The sequence below is a fragment of the Fundulus heteroclitus genome, chromosome 19 (genome assembly GCF_011125445.2).
Source record: "Fundulus heteroclitus isolate FHET01 chromosome 19, MU-UCD_Fhet_4.1, whole genome shotgun sequence".
NCBI classification, from domain to species: domain Eukaryota; kingdom Metazoa; phylum Chordata; class Actinopteri; order Cyprinodontiformes; family Fundulidae; genus Fundulus; species Fundulus heteroclitus.
This window is the reverse complement of record NC_046379.1, coordinates 12,216,069-12,240,218: the sequence shown is the minus strand read 5'-3', so window position 1 is coordinate 12,240,218 and position 24,150 is coordinate 12,216,069. Positions and strand designations below refer to the sequence as shown.

General features: G+C 39.9%; 1 protein-coding gene across 2 annotated transcripts in view; it reads left to right on the top strand.

Annotated features, from left to right (window-relative positions):
* The window catches only part of LOC105938373 (formin-1), a 75,331-nt gene that overhangs the window by 31,953 nt on the left and 19,228 nt on the right, over positions 1 to 24,150 (top strand). For both annotated transcript variants that reach the window (XM_036150804.1, XM_036150805.1), the window contains 8 exons: positions 3,309 to 3,396; positions 7,430 to 7,491; positions 7,655 to 7,743; positions 9,365 to 9,494; positions 9,590 to 9,736; positions 9,827 to 9,886; positions 9,976 to 10,096; positions 22,902 to 22,994. In XM_036150804.1, the coding sequence (XP_036006697.1) occupies positions 3,309 to 3,396; positions 7,430 to 7,491; positions 7,655 to 7,743; positions 9,365 to 9,494; positions 9,590 to 9,736; positions 9,827 to 9,886; positions 9,976 to 10,096; positions 22,902 to 22,994 (790 nt within the window). The remainder of the gene's footprint in view (positions 1 to 3,308; positions 3,397 to 7,429; positions 7,492 to 7,654; positions 7,744 to 9,364; positions 9,495 to 9,589; positions 9,737 to 9,826; positions 9,887 to 9,975; positions 10,097 to 22,901; positions 22,995 to 24,150) is intronic.

Sequence of the window (24,150 nt, the reverse complement as noted above, 5' to 3'; positions counted from 1 at the left end):
AGAGTCTCTTAGTTGCACACTGTTATTGTACTGATAACAAATATTTTACCATTTACTTATCATTATTTTATTTATTTATTTTATTATCTTAAAATATAAGTTCAATCTGATCTATGAAATTGCTTTACCTGTCACTGGATTTCCTGGATTTCCAGTGTGAGAATATACTAAAGTGATAAAAGATGGCTTTATTGAAACATTTTTCACATCTTTACCAGAGATGTCAATAATAGTAGAGGGTGCTGTAAGTTGTTTTTGTGAAGTTTCCATCAATTCACATCAAATTATTTCCAAGAATCGTGATAGTGTTTTTATTAAAATTTTAAAGAATATATTCTTTATCTAAATTATAGCTGTCTTGTGTTATGCATTTTGATATAAATTCATTGAAGTTTGCTGTTTCTACAGCAGACAATTAAAACTTTAAGAGGTAACCATGATTCTCTCCATTGTTGCAAAGTAAACTTAAATGAATGTTTTTAGCAAACTACAGCAGCCCTTTTCTTACAATATGTCTTCAAATAATTGTTGATTAATAATCTTTTAGTTTAGAAACTAATTAGTGAACAATTTTATCCCTGTTTGGTTTAATTTCTTAGTTCTTTCAGGAAATATTAAAGGCTTATTAATAAGTTGAATAAAATGTAACTAGGTTATTGCTAAACTGCAATTTTGTTCCTTTCTGACAAGCATTTGACTCTTGACTTTTTATTTCTGTTGTGTTGTTTCTTTTAATTGCTTGTTGCAACTTTCCCCGGCAGTCTAAAGTAGAGCCCGGCAGAATCTGACCAGACAGTGGACCAGGTCCCTTTGAATGACTACCAATACCAGTCAACTCACACACAGACTACCTACCTCGTCTGTGTCAGCACACACTTAATGTCTTGTGCTGCCAGTAAACCTGCATTTGAGACTCCAAAAGGAATTTCACATCACTTCTATGCCGGTTTTCCGGCATTGTTTTTTGAATGTGCATTAACCCGTGAATGTTTCGGTGCAGGTGTGTGGGTTGATGTACGCGATGACAGCACCTCCTCGCAACCTATTATGCAGTTGATCAGAAAGTGTTGCCAGATTATGCAGACGACGCAGCCAGGGGCTTTGAAACGGCGCGGGGTGATGATAGGCAAGGGGAAGGAATGTGTGTGTGCATTATGCATATGAGCCACTTCCCTAATTCCCAACAACTGCACTTGCCAAAAAGTTGAAAACTGGGGGGATGCAGCCGATGCCTACATGTGTGTGAGTTAATGTTTATCATGTGTGCCGTTAAAAAAAAAAAAAAAAAAATCAAAGCTCTTGTTTACTCTGGAGCCATTCGCCCTCTGCTGATTAACATATCAAAGCCAGGGGGATGACATAGAAGAGCGCTCTCCCGCCACTAGCACAGCAGACCGGACCGGACTGGACTGGACCTGGGGTGTAATTGCATGCACATGGCTTCCGCGGTGGAAGGAAAAGGAAAACAGGGCACATATTTGAAAGAGAGGGCGCAAATATAGGCATGTCGGCGCATTCTTAAGGGATGAGCAATTGGGGAGAGATGGATAAAAATGAAAAACCCATCCAAGCTGAACTTGCTTTCGGGGTTTGTCTGCATGTCAGTAAACACACTGTCCTATACACACATAAATCAAAGCTGTATCAGGTTTATATGTGACGGAGATCCTTAAACAAACAGTTGCTCTTACCCCGTTTATAATTTATGAACAGTCCTTGTACGTTTATTAAAGACATATTTGAAGTGCAGGCTATGACGTGGGAGAGTGGGCGTAAGATTATCGCCGCTGTCAGAGGGAGGTGGGTCCTGTTGGGAAGTGTTGGACCTAGTTGTTAATATAACATATGCTTCTAGACAAATAGTCGGATAGCTAGTCAGGCTGGCTGCTTAACCAGTGTAAACTATCTGCTCTCCTCCGAATCTGCGTCCAAAACAGCCGAACATACGGCACCTGCTTCGGCTCAAAGCTCGTCAGCGTATCCTTTTGTCAGCTTATTTATTTTTCTTAGCCTGCTCATTTTTCAATCTGCAGCTGGCTCTAGAATTCAGCGTTACGGACACCTTTTAGTTCTTTTTTGTCCACAGGAGGGAGCCATTAGCTCTTGATGTCTACCTGGTGCAGCATCAGCATCGCCTGGCTCTCTCCTCCTCAATAAACTGTTGCTGGATGTCTGGACGTAAACATCCAGCATCAGTTGTCCGTAATCTTTAGTTTAGGTCCTGGGCTGGCGTTAGCGGTGGCCTGTCCTAAGTGGTTAATTAGAGGTGTTGCGAAGGCCTGGTACTCAGCCGTCCCAGTTTCCAAGTGTGGGAGTTCCCTGGTGATGCAGGTAACAGAGATGGAAGCAGCATGGCACCCACTAACGCCCTGTAATGCAATACCCACTTCTAAGGCTTCTGTTCTGCCGTTCCTACAGGCCGGCCCAGGCAACGCCATAGTGCCTAATGAATACGCCTGAAACATTAACTTTTAGAGCAGGGCTTTGCCTTGCCAAAACTTTCTCTGCCTTTACAGCTAATTCAGTCATTAGTAATTGTGACCATCTGCAGGCACAAATAAAAATCCTGTGAATTTATAGTTTGTTATAAAAACCCTGCTTCTGTTTGCCTCGCTCTTCTGAACTGTCCTTTTATGGTGCCACTTTTCCCTTTGTACTTTCACTGCCACTTGATATTTTTTGATCAAACCTTACACATGTTCCTGGGTAAACTGGAGACAGAGATTTTTTTTTCCCTTCTCTTCAACAAATGTGGGCTCTCTTTGACAAAGTTAGTGTAGTTTATTTTTGTCATTATGACGTGCAAAATTAAGCCTCGATTGCCAACTCATTGGGGTCTGTCCAGATACGTATTTCACCACTTGGTAGAGAGGCAGCGATCAGAAATCTTTAGCTCATTTCCAATCTTTGTAAAGCTTTGGCCTCCTGATACTGATTTGAACAGACTCCAGTTTCTCTTTAAGAGCAGTAATACAAGACAATATTAGGACAGCTTTCACAATAGCCCTGGGGTGAACAATCATTAATTAACGTATTAATGCATTTTGCATCATTTGCTGAAAATGGATGAAACCAGCAACAATTTCTTGGTTAATCCTCACATCTTTGTCCAACTAGTAACTTATATTCAGCAGTCCTCATTTTTTGTAGATAAACTTGACCCTTTTTAAAATAAATGTATTTCTTCTTTGTGTGTGCGCACAGCAGAAATTGGCATCGGTGTGGGTGCGAAGAACTTCATAAAGCAACTTCTGCTTTTTTGTTGATTGCTTTACTGACATAGGTTTCACAACATTGTGTTTATCTAGATCATTAAACTGCTGGATGGGAAACGCTCACAAACAGTCGGCATTCTCATATCCAGCCTGCATCTGGAAATGAAGGACATTCAGCAAGGTGAGTAAGACACTCACCATATGTTTAACAGTTTTTGCATCTCATTTCCAGTACGACCCTCTTTTCATTCAAGGAAGCTCCTCTTTGATTTAGACTAAGCCATTACAAGCTAAATTTAGTTTCCTGTTAAACGATAAACTGAGGACGACTCCTGATGAAATGCAGACGAGGGTTATTTTTGGAGATGAGATACTGGGAACGCCGCAGTGGAGGATAAATTCCTCTCCCTCGACAGCAGCTAATTTGTAACTCGAGACACTTCTTTTGGATTAATTTGTGACTTAAGTGGAACTTGGATGATTTTCCAGTTGCCACAGTGGGAAAAGAAGAAAAGAGCAGTGATTTGTCAAAAACAAAAGATGGCCAGAGTGGGATGAAAGCCCTCATGCACTGGTTAAAATCAAATCGCCATCCACTTCTTCATTTAAAGAGCTGCACAGATTGATTGCACGCTTGGTTGATCGGTGGAAAATGTAGTACTTGTGTGGATGTGTGTGTAAACACGTATTGTGTGTGTTGGGGACATCGTAGATGGGCCAGGAATCAGTCGTGTCCTGGGACTGTGGCGGAGAGTGCCTGCCGCCTGCTAGTCTGAGCATGCGGCCAGCAGATCTGTTTATTGTAGCCAGTGACGGTTTCCACAAGCCTAATGGGACTGACACCCCACTAATGATCTAAGCATGTACAAAACCACCTTCTACAGTTTGCAGACACTGTGCTACCACATAAAACTGCCTCAGACACAAGGCAAACAGCACATACGCTACTGCAACCATCTTGTTTAGATTTTTGTTTCCTTTCCCCCCCTCCGCCGCTTCTCTCTGCTGCAGTGTCGTTTGGTAGAAAATGCTCGTTCCCACCCAGCGTGAGGCGGCTTCCTTGTGCCTTAATGGGAGGTGAATGTGAAATGGACAATTTGAATTTGACAATTAAGGACAGCGCCTTAAAAAGCACTTCTAAAGGCTGCTTGCCTCCCCTTTGTTGCCAAATTAAAAGGACATGGTACATGTAATGCAATTACAGCTCGGAGCGAGAAGGAGGGAAGGGCAACACAGTAGTTAAGAGAGAGGAGGGGGGGTCTTAGGCACCAGTTGAAATGACTGGGGGGGACCTCAAGGGCCACCATGGTTCAAGGGCAAGGGGAGGCTCTCCCCCACACCGCACCGCGCCGCACGCACACAAAAACATACGCGCTCAGGAGTGAAAAGTGGAAGGAGAGGGTGTGAGGCCGTTGGCAGGCCGGCTTTGATCTGTCGGTGTGGAGAGATATCCGGCTCCCCTCGGATCAGAGTGCTCCTGTGCACACTGGGGCCGGCCCCCCTTTGGTGTGTGATTGACGGCTGCACGGCTGAGGGACTGAATAATCCACTCTAATAAGATGTAGGAAACGGACCTCCAGCGTTTCTCTGATCCAGTCTGTGGGACCACATTGACAGCTTCCTTGCTGCAGAACAGAGTGCAAAGTGTTTGCTTGTTCCCTTAAGTTTAGTGCGTGACTGCAAATATGAGTACAGCATTGCTTGAAGGGGGGAAAAAAATCTATTTTTGCTACTATTGCATTTTGTGTATCATATATTTGGCAGTTTGAATTTCATAAATTACAGCCATTTTAAGTTGAGAAGCAAGTGTAAATGGTACATTTTTAATGGCAATTTTCTCCATATCATACGATAAAAGGAGGAAAGAGACGGAATGCTGACGTTCTTAGCAAAAGGCAGTTTTAGTTTGAATGGTTAAAACTTAACTGAAGTCTTTTTTTGGAGGATGTTGACTTTAAAATAACCTTTAACATCATCCAGGAATCTGAAAGGTGTGGCGTGCATTTGCATTTAGCCCAGAGTCAGTGCTTTGTAGAACCACATTACAAACTAATTACAGTTGCAAATAATTTGAGGTATAATTTGAGGTTGCAAATAATTTGAGGACAGCCGGTCTCTACCGGCTGTCTACTGACATAAGTCTTTGCCCATTCTTCTCTGCAAAACAGCTGAAGCTCAGTCAGATTGCATAGGAAGTGTCTGTGAAAATAAATTTTAAAGTCTTACCACAGATTCCAAATTGGATTATTTGGTTATTCTAACACATGAGTAAGCTTTGATCTAACCCCTTTCATTATAGCACTGGCTGGATATTTGCATCATTGTCCTGCTGTAGGGGGGGGACCTGTGCCCTAGTCTCAAATCTTCATCATCAGACTGTGTTAATCTAAATAATGTGCTTTATTTAGTTACTGAAATAGACTTACTTTTCAATAATATTCTAATTTATTGAATATGACTGTAGTTTCTAACATGTTTTATATCCAGGAATGTCTTTTATTTAGCTACATCCATCTTGCCATCAAATCTGACCAGTTTCTGTGTGGCTGTTAAAGACAAGCATCCCACAGCACGATGCATCCAAAAACACTTTTCATCAATAGGGCTGTGCGATCAGGGTGAAATGCAATGCTAAGTTTTTCACCACACTTAGCATTTTGAATGTAGGCCCAACGGTTTTGGCCTCTTCTGACCAGAGCATCGTCTTCCATATGTTTGCTATATCCTCCACCTGTTTTAGGTAACAGGACTTCCAATAGCTTTTGTCATGTACATTGTGGACTACACAACTAGAGCTATCCTGCTGACAGACACCACCACCAGAGCTGGGGACGTCTGCCGTTGCTCTGGAGTTAACATGGGCCTCTTTGCTGCTTCTCTGATTAATGCCGCCCTTGCTCGCGCTGTCATTTTAGGTAAACGGTCACGTCTCGGTAGGTTTGCAGTTGTGACAAACTCTTTGCTTTTCAGTTGATGGATTGAAGGGTGCGCTGTGTTCAAAACTTTGGGTATTATTTTATAAACTAACCCTGCTTTAAACTTCGTCACAACTTTTTTCCCTGATTTGTCCTGTGTGTTCCTCGTGATGCTGTTTGATTTGGAATATTCTTCAACAAACGTTTGAGATCTTCGCAGAGCATCTGTATTTTTACTGAGATTGAATTAAACACAGACTTTTCAGGTGATTTCTGAAGACAGTTAGTTAAATGGATTTTGATGAATACAAATGTGTAAAACTCTTCAGAAGAATTTGTTTTATGAAGGTTATGTATCTAATGTATGCAATGTTGGTTTTGCAAGTCCCTGGACATTCTAGATTATAGTTTTTAATGCATTTGTTTCTCTTCTTAATTGTGTGGATTGTGAGGAATTTCAATTGTCGTTTCTTTACAAAGTGGATGATTTTAAAAACTGAATTTAACAAAAAACCCTCATTGACTGCCACCAAGCATACAACTTCTCCAGGAGCTGTAGAGCCTTTGTTCCCATCATGTTGATCTCCTGCCTTTCTTTCACAAACCAGGGCCATGGTTAAAGAGTGTTCCCTTATTCTGTTGTTCCAATATGGCTTGAAGGCACAGAATAAAAGTAAAAGCATACAGAAAACATTGGACACAGTCAGTTGTTGCTGGTCGCTTAGATGACCTTCTTCTGCCCCCAACTATAATCATTAGTTGGCTCCTAGCTGTGCTGGTTCTACCTATGGGTGCAAAGGTCAAGCAGTTTTCAGGCTTCCCTTTTCGGAGCCATACCCAGGGGCTTCCTCCCCTGATTTGCTAGCCATGGTCAAGAAGAGCTGGGAGGTTCTCCAGCCCTGGCCTTCGTCTGTGGGCTCTCTGTTCCCTGTGTGGTTGAACCACATAAAATTCCAGTTGTATAATTCATCTAGTAAATTATGCATTTGGATAGTTGAGGGAAAAAGATCTGACATTCTGAACAAGTAGCATTCTGGTTTCAATTAAACGCACCTTTTTATACTTTTTCAACTTTTCCTTTCTTTTTGAGGCATATATATATGAATTCTTTCGTTGTGTTTATCCCTATGTAATGATGTTTAATTTAACTTTCAACTGTATTACAGACCTATCATCAGATTATTTGTCTGGTGGGACTTTTTCTTCTCTGTCAGTACTTAAAAGGCAGCATTCTTGAGCCGAGACTTTACCCATTTATAAGAGAGACTGCTTCTAATTAATGTCCTTTGTCTTCACCAGCTGTTCTTAATGTGGACAACACTGTGGTGGATTTGGAGACCATCGAGGCTTTGTATGAAAATGTAAGAAGCTGTGTGATTAGGATAACAATATTGAGAAAGTGAAATATTTATTAAAAGTATATTTATTTTTATATAACTGGTATCATTTTACCACGTTTTTCAAAAATTCTACAAAACTCAAATATTTAGCTCCTATTGAACGCCAACTTCCTTGTTCTAACAGAGGGCAACCAGTGATGAGATCGAGAGGATTTTGAAACATTATGAGACCTCCAAAGAAGATGAAGTGAAACTTCTGGACAAACCTGAACAGTAAGAGTATTTTTATATTTTTTGAACATACTTGTTTGTAAAAGGTATCCTTTATACCTTTGTTTCTACACTTCTAGCAGTGTGAAAAGAGATGCACCTAATTGAGTTTGGTGGTCTGTTCTCTGGTTTTTATGACACTCTGACCTGAAAAGGCCAATTTCTATGACACTGACAGTGTATGAAAAAGTAAGAAGAGCAACAATAAAAAAAATATTTTTTTTCTTGCCTTTTCTTTTATTTCTATGAGGAGCAGATGGGAATATCACACCTTAGAGAACAGTTGCTTTGAAGGAGAGTTTTACTCATTTGAAACAAAGACAAAATGAATACAGAGATGACATCTTCAGCAACTCTATATTAGCATTTGACACAATTAGCGCTGCTAGTATCACTCTAACAGCAGTTTCTATGAGGATTTCTGACAGGATTTCTGTGTATCTTTACCTTAAAATCTGCCAATGTTTCCAAATCAAGCATATTCCATGGTATACAGAGGTAGACAGTTCAAATTATTGAAACAGTCCACCTTTCTGGCATGTGCTGAAAGTCTTGCTCTCTCTTGTTCTTCCACAGCTTGGATAAACCACACATTTCTCCAATCCAAATACAATCCAACTTTATTTATAAAGCACTTTAAACACACAGAGACCAAAGTAGCGTACAAAAAACACTAATATAAACACCATTGAATTCATTGAAATTGTTAAAAACAATATAGGAGAATAAACATAGACGAGCATAAAATCTACAAACACCAACATCCTTTTGCGTATTGAAAGCCAAGGAGAAGAGATGAGTCTTTAAAGAGATTTAAAAATCCCTGTGGAAGCCTGCTTGATATGCAGGGAAAGTCATTCCAAAGTTTGGGACTATAAGGGGCCAATGTCTCAACATCGAGACTTGGAATGTCGAGACTATGGACTTAGTGCAACTCAGTAGCAGTTGCATATGGTGCGTTTGATTGACTGGTAACTGGTCTGGGTCTATTAAGCTACAATTCATCCAATTCTGATCATCATAAATTCTTATTTACAGTCATAACACCGAAATAGTTCCCATTTATTCCTAAGGTCAGTTCCTAAAACTAAAAGATTAATGGGGGATGCTTTAGGATTTCCGAATGGGATTAAGTAGCCTAACGAGGCTTGGATCTAGTGGTGCCGCTCAGCCTCACCTTCCCATGTCCATGTTTGACCAGAGCTGTCACTATAGCTGCCTGAGTCATCCTTACTCAGTGTCTGCCTCCATCAGCCGACCCTAATCACACAGGATGTTACCTCTCTGTTCCCCTCCAACACGGCACTGTTTACATAAGTCGTCTTGCATCAGCCCAGAGCTACCTTTGATCAGTCTCCGTGCACCGCTCATTGCTCTCCCTCCACCTGACCCCCTTGGACCTTTCAAACCCAGCAGAGCAGCACCACTTATGACTATCAGCTGCCTGCCTGCCTATGAACAGCAACATTGACTCAGCCGTCCTGTGTTGAGAAGCTCAGCCTGCAAAGGCCCCAGAATGGTTCTTCCTGTTAGACATTTTGTTTAATTCTGCCATAACACATCAAACCCCATTCCCTCGTCCCCCACCTCATTCCTTTGCTTCTCATCCTCTGTTGTTTTCCAGGTTTCTTTACGAACTCTCCCAGATCCCTGACTTTGCAGGCAGAGCTCACTCCATGATCTTCCAGTCAGTATTTCTTGACATCATCTCCTCCTTGCATCGCAAGGTGGAAATTATCTCTAGCGTCTCCAAAGTAAGAGCATAACACCAAGTGCTGCCTCAGAAGTGTCATTCAGCTACGTTAAGGGTTACTAAACGGAAAAATCTGTGTGCATTTTTCTGCATCAGGACCTCCTGGATTGTGATAGCCTGCGCGATGTGATGGGTCTCGTTCTGGCCTTTGGGAACTATATGAACGGAGGGAACAGGACAAGAGGTCAGGCCGATGGTTTTGGGCTGGAGATCCTCCCAAAGCTGAAAGATGTGAAGAGCAGGGTATACACTATTTTAAAATATTAACACAATGATGTTGCATTAATGTAATGGCTTGAGACATCCTAATCATGTGTTGTTTTGTTTAATCAGGACAATCACATCAATCTTGTGGATTATGTGGTTTTATACTACTTGCGAAATTTTGACAAAGTAAGTGTTACAACTCACTTGAAACCAAAGCTGTTTACCTCTATTTACAGTATATACCTAAAAGTAAATGTTTTTGTGTTTGTTTTCAGCATGCTGGTACAGATAAGAGTGTGTTTCCTCTGCCTGAACCTCAAGAATTCTTCCAGGCAGCCCAGGTCAAGTTTGACGACCTTGCCAAAGACATCAGGAAACTGAAGCGGGATCTGACTGGTAGGACGTGCCAAATGGTGTAAAAGCCTTTAACTGCATTATATATCTGCACAGCATGAAGGGTTTTTTTTTCTTTTTTTTACTAATGAACGCTGTCAAAACTTTCTCTGCAGTGCCTTGCAAATGTCTTAATACCCCTTAAACATCCCCACAACATGTAAATGTCTAAAGCTTACAAATTTGAAAATAGAAAAAAATCCATTTATCCTGACTAAGCTTGAGATGCCAGGAATTTGGCAAAAGCGTATGCTTCTAGAGCAGAGGCCGAGCCGTATGATTGACATGCCCCATCACCAGGGCACTCCTGTACAGTAGCTGGCGCTATGTAACACAAATGGTTGCAATCCAGCCAGCTAGAGGAATACCGTTACGGTACAAATAGGTAAATCAGAGGCAAGAATGTCATGAATCAAAAACTGAAGAAAGAATGGCATAAAGTGGGAGATGAGGGAAGAAAAGCAAGATGGTTTTATAGATCCAAAAAGGTAGCAGGAGAAAGGATAACTGGTAGGAGGAAAGATTACTGTAACAACACTAAGATTTAGACTAACAGGACTCGATTATATACTTAAAAAAAGAAAAGCATAACACTGGGAATTGTGACCACTGTGGAGGTGATGAAACAATAAAACATGTTATATACATGTGTTTTAGATTTTGGTTGATTTTTGTTAAATTGGTAATAAACTGCAGATTACGTACACAAATGTTTTCTCCTTTGTGTCTAATATGCACTTAAATATATCTAACATTTAGAAACTCCAGTTTCAAATGATTGTTTGAGAAACAAATTCATTCTCCTGGTCTGTGGACGCCCCTGGCCCTCCCAACAACCAAAAAAGTCTTGCTCCGTCATTGTTCTAGATCCGCAAAGGTTATAGACACACTCCAGAAAACCTGGGGGTTCCACAAAATGTGGACTCATGGGAGAACAGGGACAGTTGTTGATATTTTGTAAAACATTTAGACTCCAACACACAGCAAATATGTGCCCATAATAAGTTCTGCCTGATGAGCTACGACAGTCGTATTGTTCATCCATTTCTCCAGGCTGCCCCAATATCGTAGCAGAACAAATGCAGCTCAGGCACTTGCAGATGATACCCCGTTGAAAGTTACCGCTTAGGTAGTTTTTTTGTCATTGTTAATCAATCTGAAAAATCATATACATTACCATCTGTCACCAGTGCCGTTTAAATGTAAATGTACTTCCCATGGACTCTTCCCGCTCCCACTTGAAGAGCTTTGTGTGCATATTTAGAGACCTGGGAGGCCTTCGGCAACCTTTCCCAGTTTCCAGACAGCGTTTTTTTTTTTTGACCGGCGTGTCATCGTCACGCCGCAGCTTCCTCTGTTCGGACTCCAATGGCAGAATGTTTTAGCAGCAGCATTTCCGTGTATTTTGTGAACATTTTCGGAGCATGAGTAAGAAAAAACATTCCTATTCTGTGAGAAGCTTTCACAGCAACAGTTGGCGGATAAATAAACACATGCACTTTTGATGTTCTGTTTGCCGTGTCCTGAACCGTCGAGATGCTCAGTAACTCAGCCAGGCATCCAGTTAGTTTTGGCCAGGGCCAATGCCGAGGTTAAAGGAGATGGCCCTCAGTGCCCTTGGTGTCTGTCGTTATTTAAATCAAGCAACAATATGGCATATGAAAGCAATTAGATATGCTCCCCATTGCTGTTAAAACCCTCTCCTCTCTGACCCAAGGGAAAAATACAAAGAGTCTGCTAAAGTACCCAGACCCACCTCAAGCTGTCACTCATTTATTAGGAAGAATGGAAAACCTGAAGACAATAAATGCAACGTAAGGGCCCTCGTATTTGATCTCTGCTGAAGCGCAGTCTGGCACAGTAGTCCTCGGGGGTATTAGCATCGCAGACCCGGCGCTGGGTCCTGGATGTTTGGCGAGCTGCACCTATGACTCCCACCAGTTTTATCCTCTCCAGCCGCCAGGAATAAATATTTATGCCTGGTTATTATAAACCAGCCCAAAGAACACAACTGGTCCTAATTATAGGCTAACACAGATCACTTCCATCCACAACAAGAACATTGTCCGACACTCAGGCTGAATCCCATTTCACCCCCTCATTCTCAGCTCTCTATCCTAAATTAAGAAGTGGTTGGGGTCCCAATGTATGAACTGATGTCTTTTAGGGGCACTCTTAATAGGAGCTGCGCTTACAAACACTCTGACTACATATTATACTCATTATTTTCAGGTTCACTGTTAATTATTATTAATCAGTGTAAAAAAAAATAATTGCATTGAAAATGTTTTACAAGCATAACAACCACCAAAATGTGTAGTTTGATGCATAAGAATGTTTTATCAACAAGAAAAGAAACAAGAATTAAAAAAAAACTGTTTATGTGTTGCTTTTCTGGATTTAATAGTGCACAAGGAAAAGTGAAGGTTGTGATAGGGAACCCTTGGAAATATGCTTCAGGTTCAGACGTTAAGCCGGATCACTACTTGGCTCGCACTGTTTACATTTGAACTGGATGACTTTGGAGAAAAGCAATCTGATCCTTACCTGATCCTGAGGTGACCGCATCATTCACGGGCCTGAAGACTTGACGCTGATAGCTCCCCTTCATGTGGATGCTTCCATGCGTGCATCACAAACATATTTCATACAGATCCTGAGTGCAGACACATGAGTTATGACTTTCTTCACTGCACTAGACACTGGCGATGCTCAGGAACAACTCACCGTCCACTTGGCTGCACTCTTCTTCATTGGCTTGTAGAGAAACATGATCCCCTTTGATGGGGCTTCCTGTTTTGGGGAGCGGGTGATGACCCCTCTCTTAGCTCCACTCGGGGGAGAAAGGATGAGTGGGAGGCCACAAGGACGTACTGTAGGCCTAATGCCTCACATTTAGTTTTTGCCACATTTTACATCAGCGCTGAGCTGTTAAAGCACTAAATATTGTCCTTAACAGGAAAGCTCTGCCGTCCTCACAAGAAAAATGCATTTTTCTCCTTTTTCTTAGCTTTGACTTTTTAAAGCAGGGTAAAAATATTCCTTTGGCTGCCGTGTAATTGGATGAGATGCACGGGCAGGGATGCAACCAAAAGAAATAGGATCAAATAAAAAGAAACAGTCAGAGCTCATTTGCTGCTCAGGGGGGTTTAGTGTTTCACAGAAAGCCTGGGCCAGGTTAGGCATTCATCACTGTGGCAAATCAGACTGTGTCCTGATTTTAAATGGCCTTTAATGTCAGGTTCATGCAGGGCCTTTAGCCTGAACTCTGTTTTATGACAGAGGCTCCACTGAGGAGCAGCCTGTGTAAAGCCAGCATGCGACAGTGCCCTCGGCTCTCCTCTGACTAAAAATTATGCAAAAATCGGGGATCTTTGGAAATTATTTGTTGCTAAATAATATGCATGAACACAGTGTTGCATGATAAATTTGTCATTTTACTTTTTAGGGACTTAATTTGTTCTGTTTTGTCATGTGGGGGAATGTTTTTTTCATGCTTCTTAGATGCTAAGTTAATGTTTAATGTTTCACCGTATTTTCTTAGCTCAGGTTGCCACTCTTGTACTCCTTTGCAAAAATCTGAAAGAAGAGTAGTTGTGGCTGATTTATGAGGGATGAAGAGAGGAGTGAAGTCTTTACTATTTCCCTGCTGAGGCCGTCTTTGGGCTCGCCTTGTTTGAGGGGCTGTTTTCTTTTTTTATTAGCTGGGGGCTTGACTGTCTGCCTGGAACTAAAGATAATTGGGGATTAGGGAGAGAATTCACTTTCCAGGTATAAATAACAAGAATGGTTTACTGGTTTAAACTCTTAAAAATAAGGTTTTATGAGCGTGAGTCTGAACGTTCATATTTCTAAAGCTGGTCATGACTTTTTGAAAAGAATTATTATGTTAGTTTGAACTACCGCTCAGCTGGCGCCCAGTGTGTTTGTCTGCTGCCCTATGTGTTGACGCTGGCCTTCCTTTGCTGTGTCTGTGTTTATGCGGCAGTGGATTGTCATTGCCCCATTTCATGCCCAGAGCTTTCATTAAACATCCAGAGAGGAGATTTTGTTGTTTTCCTCCAGCTCTCTAACTGCTTTTGACAATTTTTGCTTCAGCAATACATTGAAGATTTGCACTCGTTTGACCTCTGCCGTCATTCCCTTTCCAGTAGCTTTAATCAGGGGGTTGGTGCTCACAGTACAGTCATATGAAATAAATTAGAAGATGTGTTCCAATAAGGCTCGTTTGTCAGAATAAAAGTACCTTTTTGAGGATAAAAGACTTTAAACAGTTATTACACATAATATTCATAAATCCCACTATTCTGTAAATTAATTAAAATGCTTTTTCAATTGGTCTGATGTAATATTCTAATCTGAAATGTCATGTTTCCATCAGTTGTATGTGTGTAATTAATCTATATAATATTATGAACTTTGGCTAAATTCAAACTTCAGGTCTTGATGCTTAAGTCCGATTTTGTTTTTGCTGAAATCAAATTTTTCTGAGGTGACCGTTCATGCTGTTATTAAATGCAGCCGCCATCATACTTCCATCTGAATGGTTCAAGACCGCAAAGCGACCCACATACGCAGACAACAGAAGGAGATGGCACAGAGCAGCGCATTGTGTACAGAAGTAATGGTGAATGTAATTATTTGTAAAACTGATTCACTAAAGTTATGTTTAAAAAAAAAAATAAACTCGGAAGAAAGAAACATGGATACCGGCTGTCATCTCTCCTTGCTATTATTAGAAAGCTGCTGAGCAATGGGAGCTGAACATATTAAGATCACATCATAGTGAGACAAAATAAGCTAAAAAGAAAGCAGCATAGCTGTTAACAACGATCTTTTATGGAGCGCTAACTGCTACTAATGTGTGTGGATGTGTAGTGAGAGGCAGGAGAGTGACGTGAAAGACGGGCAAAATGCGACAAGACCATTCAGACAGTACGAACAGTCTTGGTCTGTTGACGAAATCGGATTTTTCGGGATGAAAACATCGGAATTGGGCTGTTCACACTGCCATGTAAAATACGGATATGGGTCGCATTTCCCTGCAGTGTGATCATAGCTTTAGTAACCTGAGTTACCTTAATATTCAATAAATATTCTAATTTATTGAATTTGGCTTCATATTGACACTAAGGTTGCCTTTCACTAACCAAACACTGTCAGTCAACATTTGGTTGTATTTAATTTTATTTATTTTTTCAAAAAATTTTCATACTCAGCTAAACTGTTTTGGCATCCCTGGTAAGATGTATAAAAAAAAAAACTTTAAAATATATTTCCACACAGAATGTTTTAAATTCAATCTTTAATTTAATTAAAGTTTTTCGGTGGAGAAAATAAATGTCTTTTCTAGCTTTTTTAAAGTTAATCAGAGGGTATAGGATCTTCTAATTAGAAATCCATGACTTCCTCTTTCTCTTTATATAAATATGATGTGGCATTGGCACCAATGAGGACCCATATTTATCCTACCACAATGCTTAAGTGAACAGAACAATAAAGTAAACAAATCTCCAAAACTTAATTTTGAGAGGGAGGCAGCAAAAAGGGATTTTTGGGGCCAATAAGGATCCATAATAACTACTAGATGCTACTTGTGTGCCAGTTTGTTTGTTGGAGGTGATGCCAAAAAAAAAAAAAAGAATTAAAGGCTTTTCTGACCTACCATCACAAATGTAACCTGTGACGTAAGATGAGCTCTACTCAGTCTTTAACTGGAATTGTGTGCTTTAGCTTTTTTGGCAATATGGACTCCAGATGGGTTTGGCATAAGCCTGTCGCAATAAGCGATAAATCAAGTAATCGCATGATAAATTCAAACAAGCTCAATAATTTCCATTATCGCAGGGAGGATTGAACTCTTGCCAGGCGCATGATCTCATTATGTAGCTCAGAGTTTAGTACTACAGTCACGTAAGGAGTTGCAAGCCAGAGAAACACTAGTTGAGATTTGGAAAAAGAGAGATTGAATTGGTTTGAAAGCTGAATGTGACAGCTGCAGTGTGGGAGCACTTTGGATTCAAACCGAATTACCGTGGTGAACCACTTAACCCGTGCACGCCGGTATGACGTATTTGTTGTAAAGCAGTAGCAACTAAATGTGACAACACATCAAAAATGCATCTGCACCTAAAACATAATCATCCAATGCACTTTTTCCAGCTGGGAGTAAAAAAAATACAACTGAGGGCTGTCTCTGTCTTCTCGACAGTCCACAATCACTGGAGCATTTAATCCACAAACAAAAAACTAAAAGGGCAGCGCAAATCTGCAAATTTACAGACTTACAGTGCAGTTTAGAAAGACCAGATGTCCCCAATTTCCAGGGGCAGTCCCCGTTTGGTACAATCTGTCCCCAGAAATTCAAAGTTTAATGATGCGTGCAACAACAGTTTTTATGATAGCTATTCACACTGCTGTTAATGTTAGACAGAAGACAGTCTTCTAGTTCCCGTGCTAAATGAGTCTGTACTGGCTTTATTATGCCATTATCCATGTATTAATTGAAAATGGTATACAAATTATAATAATATCGTTTATTGCAATAATTTCAGGAATGATTTATCATCCAGCAAAATATGTTATTGTGACAGACCCAGTTTAGCATGAAACAAAGGATGAATAAATGAAAACCCTCTTCAAGCTTGTTGAGTACACTAGGAGATCTTGGATGCTGTATGCCTGCTTCTCTCCAAATGCACTGAGAACCTTGTTAGAGTCTACGCCATAACAAAGTCTTTGAAATACGTGAGTTTAAATAAAAATCACGATGGCATCTGACAAAAAAACTAAAACTGTGTCATTATCGGGTCTTTCAGCAGGACAGTGATCAAAAACATGTAGGAAAATCATACAGAAAACCTGCTGGGTTAACTGAGGAAGAAAGAGCTTGAGAGGACCCATGATCTTGAGAGATTGTGCAAAGAGGACTGGCCAATGACGCTCCTCTCTCTATGCTCCAATCTTGTGAAATGTTATAAAAAAAGATGTATTATTGTCCTCTGGGAAAGAGGGGTTTTACAAAGCATTAAATGCAGGGGGACCAATAATCATGGCATATTTATTTCCTAACATATTTGCTTTTTCCTTCTCTTAATAAATTTGCTCAACAAAAGGGCAGCTTTTCGACCTTTGGTGTGTGAGATGATGCTGCAATAAAGAGATGAATTTTTTTAAATGCTTCTTACGCGTCTTTACCAGTGGTGACAATAACTTTATACGCAGTTCTGCCTTTTCCCACAGCTGTTGACAAGTTGCCTTAATGAACACAAGAATACTCACCCACTAAGAACAGGAAGGACTAGTTTGAAAGAGTTTTGTTGAGTGGCTCGGGAGATCAGTTCTAATATTCTGATTAGCTCTGTTTATCCTCACTTTGGGGATTAATTTATTCGTTCTCGACATCGTCTTTAGAGAGCATCAAAGATTTGGCGTATCAAACACAGTCAACACATTTCCTGACCCAATAAATTAATTAGATGACTTATTTTCCTTTGGGGATGTTCTAACTTACAGCTGCACATGGAATTAAAGCCATATTTTCTGTGATTTCTTTTAATGCTTTGGCAAATACAACATTACTGTAGGATCACACTTGGAAAGCAGCTAAAGCAAATTTGTTTCTAACTCAAAACGAAAGCAAACAAAGGGTGTTCTGGATTAGCACTGAGACACACCAAGACTTCATACTTTCGCTGTATTTTGTATGCATGGCCTTGCGAAAGTATTTAGAACCACCAAACTTAATCCACGATTTATCCTACATGCGCTGGAGGAATATGCTGGACAACACCTTGAGCACACCAACACATGGTTGTGGCAGCATTATGCTGTGGGGATACTTTTCTTAATTAACTATTGAAATTATGCGATTAATCGCGATTCAAATTTTTAATCGTTTGACATCACTAATATATATATATATATATATATATATATATATATATATATATATATATATATATATATATTCTTCTTCTGGGTTGTTAGTGCAATACAGGCATGTTTTTCAGAAAGTTGGCTGACTGTAAAGGGGATTTGAGAGAGGGAAAGACATGCAGTAAAGGACCTCAGGCCGGAATCAAACCCAGGTCAGCAGAGTCAAGGACTAAGGGCTCCGTATGTGGGTCACCACGGAGACTATAAAAATGGCTTTTCACATGGCAAAATAAATTTTTGAATTACTGTTGTATTTCCAGGTAATTTTCATAAATGGAAGTGGAAGAATTTTGGTGAATGAACAGGGATGGCAAGCTGTGGTCTTGATCAGCTAATTTTCATTAACTTGCCTGCTTGAAGGTTTGTTTTTTGGTCTCTTGTCCCTATTTCTACTTTTAACAGTGTGAAATTCTACTTTGAACCTTTTTGAGATCCAGTAGTGTAAAATTAAATAAAGTTTTTTAACCGATCTTAAGATTTTGATTAGGATGGTGCAAACACAAACTGTCCAGTTAGAAAATTGTTTATTTGTGGGTCAGGAAAAAGATTTTCTGCAAGAGCTCCAAGTTCTGTGGTCTTCTGTTTTGCCTGATGGCACCAACTCTTGGGCTTACAGACGAATCCTACTTGTTACTGTGCTTTTCCAGACGTGTATTATCACTCTAAGACAATGTTTAACACTCCAGCATTAAAGTTTTATTCTTTACAGCTGTTGTGTTTATTGTGGGCTTCCTCCTTGTGGCCTTCACTGTCTGGACCACATTTGGAAGCAAGCCGCCTCTAAATTGTAGACTTGCTGTTTTGAGCTCCATTTTAATAGGTGCTTTTGAGTTGGGGGATTTTTTTTTTTGGTCGGAAGGTGTGGTTTTTCCAAACAGAAAATATTGATTGGTGCGTTTGCATGGTCACTGTTTTTATTGTGAGCTGACTTCTCATCCGGTCTGTGTGGTTGTATTCGAAAACCCCTAATTTCTAAAGTTTAAATTATTCATTTCTTTCTTAATTTATTGAGATAATTAATGAACAAAAGCTATAGTTGAGTTTCGTGTTGCAGGTGCAAGAGCCTCTCATGCGAACATGCAAGAGCCAAGCCAAAATCGGATGTAAACGCAGCGACGCAGCAAAGTGAGACAGCGAGCAGACCTGTTAATGTTCTTGTTCTGTTGCAGAACTATTTAGCTATGCAGTCATAAGCAAGTCGAGGTATTTACTGCACCCATTAATGACTTACAGGTTGGAGAATTGTGCCAAAGTTGTTTCGCCAGACGCCTGTGTGTATAGTTACACAGAGTTACAGTTGAGAGGAAATGGGGAAAGGTTCGGCTGGCACGCGCTCAGTCAGGGCTGCTTCCTCTGAGTTAGTGTGAGTTGGATCATTTGGCACGATAACCAAAAGCCATCCACAAACCACAAACACATCTGCTGCACTAACATGTGCCTGGTGTTCTAAGGATGAAATACTATGAAATCAGGGCAGATTCTACATTATTTTCAAATTAAATGTTTTTGTTTAGGCGTTGCGAAATTAATTTGGAAGTTTTGAGAAACACCAACATGTTGAACAAGAATTCATTGAAATGCAAACCATGTTAGTAGCAGCTAAAATCATCTGTTTTACATTTTCCCAGCGACAGATTTTTTTTTATTCTTGCTTTTCTGAATTTCTTGAGTCTTTCAGATAATCAAGCTACCTTTAACATGATTTTAATACAAAAGCAGTTTTCTAATTATTTTACGTGAAAACAGCTATCAGACGCAATCTGGCCCTATGGGGAAATTAATTGACCCAAAACCCAATAACTGATTGCGCCACCCTTTGCCATCAAGTATTTTTGAAACTGACGGTGAGTCTTTTGTATCTCTGGATGAGTGTTTTATTTCCAGAAGTGTTTTTTTTTGCAGAAGCCCCAGAACATCCCACCACCACCATGTTTGACTGCCAGCGTGGTGTTCCTTTTCTGAAATGCTGTTAGTTTTGCTCCAGATTTAGCAGGACGCACAACATCCAAAAATGTCCAATTTTGTCTTTTCAATCCACAAAATACTTTCCCAAAGGTCTTGGGGATTATCAAGATGTGTTTTGGCAGACGTGAGGCAGGCTTGTCCTCTTTTTGGTCATCAGTGGTTTGGACCATGGAGCTCTCCTCCTTGGATCCCACTTAACTGAAGCAAATGAAGCCTGCAGTACTTTGGATGTTGTTCTTGGTTCTTTTGTGAGCTCCTTGGATGGGTCATCATTGAGCTTGTGGAGTCATATTTGTTGGTTGGTCACTCTGGAAAGGTTCATGTTTTCTCCATTTGTAGATAATGGCTCTGAACATAGTTTGCTGGAGCCCAAAAGCATTAAAAATTGTGTAATATCTTGCCAGACGGATAAATGCAACCTACTTTGTTTTTCATCTTTTATTTTTTTAGATCTAGTGCCTGTTGCAGGACCGGTTCTAATTAAGTAATTTTTTTTATTTCAAATATCTGGTTCTTGATGTAGCTTGTGTAGTGTAACCACTTTAATATAGGGCTATTGTATTTTTACATATGGTCAGATTGGCTTGGATATCTTCTTTCAATTAGTGAAGAGCACCATCATTTGTGTTTACTTTGGTTATTTCTCTGTTATATTAAAATGTGTTTGATCTGAAACCTTTAAGTGGGACAAAAAGGCACATATGAAAAAAACTGCAGTAAATGGTAGGACTGCATATTATATTCACCTAAGATTTTAACTTGTGCTTTTATATTTATTTTTCTGCCCCTGCTTCATGCAAGTTTGTCAGTTTAATTCCAGTTCAAAACATTTCAATTTAATCAACATACCTCATCAAGTCTGAGTCAAAACAGCCAGCAAAGAAGAAAACAAGGAGAACCAAACACACATTTTTTGGTAAAGGTAACCATTTGGCACTGTCCAAACAGAGGCTTTTTAATTTGAAACATTGTTACTTCAGAGCTTTAAGGTTCTGTTTACCCGTTTGTGGTTTGTAAATCATATGCCACTTGTGGTATGACTCAGTCTGTGTCATTAGCTCAGTGTATATGCATCTAAATTATGTTAAAGGCATAAAATAATGAAAGATGGATGTGTAGAGAAGACAAGTATCATCAAACCTGTTCAACTTTAAAGTATATGCACAATCACCTTTAAATTGTGCAGATGCTAAAAATTAAGTTTTAAAGTTGTCTGAACTTCTGTTCTGTCTCTCTTCGAGGTCGGTCGTGTCTTTCAGCTCTCCTGAGCTCCTTATCTGCTCTCCTATCCTGCCACCCTCTCTCCTGCTATTTGCTTTGTCTTGTCTTTCTGAGCACTTTCTTCATAATACCCGAACTCTGAAAAATCATGGATCTTGTAAACTGGTCTCTCAATGCTATTGATACATTTTTTTCAACGGGTAGGCAACGAAAGGGGGGACCCGTCCTGTCCCAATCTGACTATTTATGGAGGAAACACCCTATATTCTTGGATGGAAAACGATGTGTCTTTCGACTTTGTCATTCCTGGACGTTTGAAACGATTGCATGTTTGGATTCAAGATACTTGGATTTCTATGTATTGGATCTGGTGGATTTTTGATGTATCAGCAAATACAGCGGATGTCGGTAGCCATTTGGCCTTGATCAGTCTACCGGCTGCAAATGACGCGCTCACTAAGGCAGTGAACAGACAGACCTGGAAGGTGACGGAGCAGAGCCGAAAGCTGGCTGTGCTGGAACACAGACTGGCTTTGGTGGTTGAACTCAAGGGCAGATATTTCAAATTATAAAAACTATTTCAAATATTGGATTCGCTATTTGGAGCCAGCAAAAACTTAAAGCTGACAGAAAAGTCAGAGCAGCTTGCCTCATAAACAAATAAAGTATTTGGATTTTGCCTTCCCTTATCAATGTAACCCCTGGATTGTTATGGCTGAGACTGCTCAGAACTCTCCCCCGCTCCCTCCTTCCCCACGGACACCTGTGGATGCTTTTCTGAACTGTTGGCCAGCGGATAACATCAAGGACAATGGCCCCTGGAGAGTGTTCACAGAAATATAAACACTTCAACTCTACAGACACACATAACTGATGCTCACAAATACCGCTGAACTTACACACGAAATGTTTGTGATGTTTGTCTGTTTGTTCATGTTATGGCGATTGTACTGAAACAACAATTTCCCCTGGGATTATTAAAGTATGTCTGATTCTGATTATACAGAAACATTTTAATTTCTGTAAAGCCCAAACCTTTTAGGCTACATTGCTATTTTTTTTTCAGAATTTAGAAAAAAATCATCATGGCAGCAGAGCACAAGTGAGGTGAGCGAGGCAGGTATATGAAGGCTGAGGAACAGGTGAGCAGAGGAGGAACTGATTAGTGGCAGCAGGTGGAACTGGTCTGGGATGATGACTGGCGACTGAGCTAATTGGATGGTTTCTGTGGCTGAGAGGTGACAGAGCTGAATCCGGAAAAGTCCCAGAAAAGCAAACAAAAACCTAAATCATGACAGGAAATGCTTTATTTTTACATGGATAATGCCTATAAGTCTGGTTACCTCACTATCAACCAGTTTTAATGAGCAGGTGTTGAAATAAAATGTGTGTGCATAAAGCACCTAAACTGGTTCTAGCTCAGGGCCAATGAGTGTCCTAAATTTAGTTCTGTATAGCATAGTTTTTGCAGAAAAACAGTTCTAGATCTCAGTTCTTGAAGTGTTTTTAAAACTATCCTCTGAAAGGAGATTGTGACAAAACAGGCTTCACCATCCTAGGACTGTTTACCAAAAACAGTTGAGACTCTTTCGAGTGAATCGTTAGCACACTGTGCACTTTTAAAATGTCTTTGTTCAGTCATTAATCACCTCCTTAATTATTTTTTTTAAACTCTTTCTACCAGCTTGTGAGAAGAATGTGGAGAAAGTCTGCACTAACTCGTCAGAAGAACACCTGCAGCCCTTCAAGCAGAAGATGGAGGCATTCCTATCAACCGGTGAGTCGAGAGTAAATCTTTTTTTTTGTCTGTAGTTAAAAAAAAAAAATTAGTTTAAAAGTTGTAATAATTGATTCTCATTGTGTAATGTGTTCTGTGTTTTGCAAAAGTATGCATAGCCCTTGAATTTATTGATTTTGTTACGCTGCAATCACAAACGTATGTATTTTAATGGGATTTTATGTGATATACCAACAAAAAGTAGCATATAATTGTTAAGTGGAAAAAAATCTCTGGAGTACTCAGCTACCTTTACTCTTGTTCCCCTAAATAAAATACAGAGTAACCAACTGCTTGCAGAATTGTGATGTGGATAGAAAATGATACATGGTTTTCAAACAGTTTTCCTTTTGTATTCAGCCCTCTATACTCTGATATAGAGGTTGACCAATACCGTTTTTTCAAGGCCGATACCGATTATTTTGACATCAGGCAAACCAATATACGATACGTGGGGGCGTTGTTTTTTTTTTTTTTTTGGGCAGATTCTTGATGCCCTTATTGCTTTTTCTTCGTCCATTTACGTGAGAAAAAATTATACAATGATAAGAAATGTTACACAAGTGTCAATTTAAACCAGAAAAGAAACAATTAAAAGGTGCATTGTTTCAGAGTTGCTGCGACTCCACAGCTCTTTTGTTTAGACGTGTCATGTCTTCTATGATAAAATAGCTCGAAATATTGAAGTTAGGCTGTGTTCTCTTGCTAATGCATCAATGACGATGAAAACTCAACAAAGCAACCAGGTGAGCGACAGCGCACCGTGTCGCAAAGAACACAACCCTGATCGCTCTCTTATGAACTGACTAATGAAGCCTTTAGAACAGGCCTGTCCAAAGTGTGGCCCAGGGGCCATTAGTGTCCCAAAATTAGTACCATTAGTGGTACTGATTTAGGGTGGTCCCCCAACTGCATTTCAAGAAGGATTTGGTCCACCAGCACACATGGCTGATGCAGATGTGAGATTTTAGTTCTGAAATAGGGCAAAATTATTACAGAAAAGTTAAAATCCTACAATTGAAAATTTTAAGTACAACACAAAGTATTCATCTTTTAATAAACACACTTTTGACATTCTCTTTAATTTCATAGTAACGTTTATCCAGTGATATTTAATTACTCAAATACAGACTTTAAAAATACTTGCTGTAATTAG